The sequence below is a fragment of the Cyclopterus lumpus genome, chromosome 15, assembly GCF_009769545.1.
Source record: "Cyclopterus lumpus isolate fCycLum1 chromosome 15, fCycLum1.pri, whole genome shotgun sequence".
In the NCBI taxonomy this organism is placed as follows: domain Eukaryota; kingdom Metazoa; phylum Chordata; class Actinopteri; order Perciformes; family Cyclopteridae; genus Cyclopterus; species Cyclopterus lumpus.
Window position 1 is genome coordinate 20,203,755 of NC_046980.1, and position 4,197 is coordinate 20,207,951.

At 44.2% G+C, this 4,197-nt stretch overlaps 1 protein-coding gene across 1 annotated transcript; it reads left to right on the forward strand.

The window, feature by feature from the left end:
* The first annotated feature begins 278 nt into the window (after positions 1-278).
* Positions 279-3,272, forward strand: epcam (epithelial cell adhesion molecule). Its single transcript, XM_034552831.1, has 9 exons — positions 279-715; positions 1,301-1,399; positions 1,512-1,773; positions 1,858-1,923; positions 2,049-2,115; positions 2,225-2,323; positions 2,447-2,644; positions 2,748-2,792; positions 2,883-3,272. Exons 1-9 carry the CDS (start codon positions 655-657, stop codon positions 2,904-2,906), a joined length of 921 nt encoding a protein of 306 aa, XP_034408722.1. The 5' UTR covers positions 279-654; the 3' UTR covers positions 2,907-3,272.
* The last annotated feature ends 925 nt before the right edge of the window (positions 3,273-4,197 follow it).

The window sequence follows — 4,197 nt, forward strand, 5'->3', positions numbered from 1 at the left end:
ACAAGAGTGTAGTGTAAAACTATATTCCACTGTCTAAAGTGATATCTGCATAATAATCCTACAATGAAGACCTCAATAGGTATAAAGGTCACTACAAGACACACTCTATACAGACATAAGACATTTTTACTATGATAATTTCGGCAGAATACGGTGTAAAAAATATTAACCACAAAAGTACCGTAAGTGACGAGAGAGAGAGAGAGACCAAATATGGTCACACCGGAAAAAAGGTGCGCTTGACGAACCCCCCTCCCCCCTGTCTTAATCGACGACGCAAATTGAAGTGACGTCAGCAGACTACTAGTCTTATAAATTTACTTCACAACAGCTCGTCAGTCAGTCGGACAACAACCAGCAGAAAGGGATTTAATCAACAACCAGCTCTGTTGCGTCACTTTTGAGTCGTTACCTTTTTTTGTGTGTGTGTGTGTGTGTGCGCGTGCGCCTGCGCGTCGAGTTCCTCTCCCTCAAACAGGTTCGACCACCGGGACACACCTGCGAGGAAGAAAAAAAAAAAAGAAAAAAAGACTTGTTTTCCCCTCGAACGCCATTCTTTACTCTCTCTCTGACCTCTGCGGAAGACGGAGGGATAGAACAGCCATTTGTTTGACATCAATAAGTCGGTTTTTTTTTTGTGGTTTTGATTTAATCATGATCATGTGGATTGCTCTCGTCGTCGTCGCTTTCGCTGCGAAAGCCGCGGCTGTCCCCTGTAAGTAGTTTGATTTATTCAACTTGTATTTAAATTTTAGACCAAGTCTCGCAGCGCAGTTTGGGGGCTAACGCGTCGACTAAATGTGTCACTGCGCCGTTTTCCCATTTCAAGTGCGCTTTCTCTGCACCCCCCCCCCCCCCCCCCCCCCAGCTTTTTAGTTCTAAAAATGTGTTTTTTGTATTTGTAGTAGTGGGGTAGCTCGTTAGTACGAGGTGTTTGGACGTCTAAACGCAGGCGGTTTGGTTGTCGATGTGGGGGAGGATCTGTTCCGCTCTCCGGGGACTTGTCTGGTTTGGAGGAACCAACGCCCAGGTGTAAACCTGCTAGTCCACCTGCCCTGTTTATGGGGCTGTATAACCAGACTTGCACCGAGCCCATATGATTTTTTTTTAAATTTTATATATATATATATATATATATATATTATTTTTGTCCAGTTATGTTACAGAGGTGTTTTAAAAAAAAGTTCAGCCACGAAGTGATATTTAACTTGGCATGCACTTCTGGTACTTTAAAGTTCTTTGTCAGGGGTTGCGCACATAATATTGATTGACTCTTGTTTCTTTTTTTCCTTTAATAAAGGTGCTTGTGAAACCTTGAAGTGGGCCACCTGTGAAGAGCCATGCGACTGCACCGTTTTTGTCGGTGTCAACATGAAACAAAAGCTGGACTGCAAAGCCTGTAAGTAAACACCCGTGTGTGTGTGTGTATCAAGTCTGGGTCGGTTTCCTGCCCATTCGCAGGTGTTTGTTCTGTCGCCTGCTCACAATTTACACCCCCCATCCCCATTCAGTGATCCCCAAGTGCTACTTGATGAAGGCCGAGATGCACCAACTTAAAACAGGCGGGGATGGGCGCTTGATCGGTGGAAAGCCGGTTGAGTCGGCCTTCGTGGACAACGATGGCATCTACGACCCGGTGTGCGAGAACGACGGCACGTTCAAGGCCAAGCAGTGCAACAACACGGCGGAGTGCTGGTGCGTCAACAGTGCTGGCGTCCGTCGTACCGACAAGGGAGACGAGAACCTCAAGTGTGAGAAGCTGGTTGAGACCAAGTAAGTGTCGTCATCGGCGCGGATGAATTGTCAAGTGTCCGGGTGCCAAGTGTTAACTTTCTTCTTCCCCCCCCCCCCCTCCAGCTGGGTCCGTCTTCAGCTGACACACAAACCACTGAAAACTCCACTGAAAACCCAAAATCTGAAAGCGTGAGTACATTTAACCGCCCCTATTTCAAATGAATTAAAAACCAAAACACATTGACATCAGAGTTTCAATGTTCCACAATTGTAACTCCTTTTTAAAAAAAAATGTCTTTTCCCCCCTAACGCAGTGCCCTTTCCGAAGCCATGAACAAACGTTACGGCAACTTTAACAAGGACTTGGTGAAGGATGTCCAGGTGCGTGTCCAGTCTTTTGAAAAGCAAAAACAACATTAATTTGTATTTATTAGAACGGCGTTACAAAAAGTACCTGACTTAACGTTGGTTCCTGACTTTCGTGCCGCAGTACGACGCTGATTCCCGCATGATCGTGGTGGATGTGAAGAAGCCAAAGGGAGACCGCCAGAATGACCTGACCAATATGGCCTACTATATGGAGAAAGATGTAATCTAAGTTTTTTTTTTTTTTTTTTTTTTTTTTTTTTTTTTCTCCTCATTTCAGGTGTTTTAAAATAGTTTGTGTGGCCCCCTGACCCTTGTGTTTTTTTTTTTTTTTGCTCCCCTGTAGGTGAAGGTGCTGCCCCTGTTCAAGAACAGCGCCAAGTTTGAGCCCGCTGTGGACGGCCAGAATCTGGAGATGGACAACATCTTGGTGTACTACGTGGATGAGGAGCCCCCGACTTTCACCATGAAGCACCTGTCGGGCGGCATCATCGCCGTCATCGTGGTGGTGGTGCTGGCCGTGGTTGCCGGCCTGCTGGTCCTGGTGAGTGCGCGTTTACTTGACTGGCTGTCTCTTTATTTGGAAGTGCAGATTTTTAGAGTAACATTATGTGTCCTAATGTTCCCTTGTTTTTTTTTTTATGCAGTTCTTTGCCCGAAGGCGTCAGAATCAGAAATACAACAAAGCCCAGGTAAACTTCCTATGACTCTATATAAAATTAAACGTTTTTTGCACAATATAATGTGTTTCTAACGACGTATTTTTATTTGCTCTCATTCAGCAAAGAGAATTGGACCCGATGTAAAGTCTTCCTTGCCGCGGGACTCTACAAAGTGTCACTTTTTGGAAGAACGTTCTTTGTGTGGCTTTTTTTTTTTAACCAACTTACTTGAGGAATACAGATTGTAACAATCAATGTGCTTTTTTTTTTCTTCATGTTGCCATAGCTGGTACCGCCATTTATTTATAAATCGTGTAAAATCTTAATGCATCGTCCATCCATATACCATAATGACCAATGACCTGGGCTTTTTTTTTTTAAGCGTGCCTGGCACATGCTGCATTTTAATGTTGGAACACGTCGAGTGGCCTAAAATCCGTGTTGTAGATTGTACAGTTTCCTACCTACTGTGTGTGTCTGAATGTTTTTTAATAAAATCTTTAAAGACACTTTGATGTGGTGCAGGTTCTTTTTTTTTTTTCTTCGGTGTTTTGTCTGGTCACCGTGGAAAAGTACAGTGGCTCATGGGGGAGGGGCTTTATGAGGAAGGGGAACTCCAGGTGCTTCTCTAGTCCTAATTATTAAATGGTCCTGCAAACGCATGGGTACATGGAAATGTCTCTCACACTTCTGACTTTCCTTTTTTGTCTCTCACAGACAAGATGGCTGCTTGGCTTGTAAAGGAGCTAGTTTGCATGGAGCAGGTTTTCTACTCCTGGGTGTGGCAGCTCTGTTTTGCTTGTGTCACTGTCCTGGTATTGCTTTGTTTCTTTAGGAAACTTCTAATCTCTCGCTTTTCGTCTAATCCCTCCACCTGCATACAATTGTTTAGTGTCAAAAATACATTTTTTGTTTATAGCTGTACCTCCTGAAACTGTTTGGGCACTGCGTTCAACCGGTCGGTTGGGTAAAGGCCAAAAGCTGTGTTTTTAAAGGCAGCCTTTTATTCGAACTGAGCAAAGACTGCTGCAAGGTAGGAATTTGAACAAGCGGTGTCGCAAGAGTGTGAAACTGTGGTGGTTTTAAAAGAATAAAACATGACATTGGGGTTTTCTGTCTGTCACCTTGTCCCCATTTAAAACCCGTTGTCAAAGTTAAGCCCCACTGGAGGTCTTGTTTTTTTGTTTTTCCCCAAGTGACACAAAGGCATCGCAGGGACAAAATGGACGCGAACGTAACATGTTAAACTTTACTTGGAAAGTGTACACATGTGATTTAGACTTCCTGTTTCATTCTTCTCCATTTACAGTTTCGATCAGCCACTTCTATTAGCCAGTTAATCATTTGTCAACATGTCTAGGCTCTCTAGCCTCACCCAGTTCCCCCCCACCCCCACCCCTACACACACACACTTGTCTCCACAGCAACACAGAGA

Excerpts from the sequence above, each read along its gene's own strand:
- epcam (XM_034552831.1), top strand. The coding sequence starts at position 655 with ATGATCATGTGGATTGCTCTCGTCGTCGTCGCTTTCGCTGCGAAAGCC. Across the intron at positions 716-1,300 it reads GAAAGCCGCGGCTGTCCCCT|GTGCTTGTGAAACCTTGAAG; the intron begins GTAAGTAGTTTG and ends CCTTTAATAAAG. Across the intron at positions 1,400-1,511 it reads AAAGCTGGACTGCAAAGCCT|TGATCCCCAAGTGCTACTTG; the intron begins GTAAGTAAACAC and ends ATCCCCATTCAG.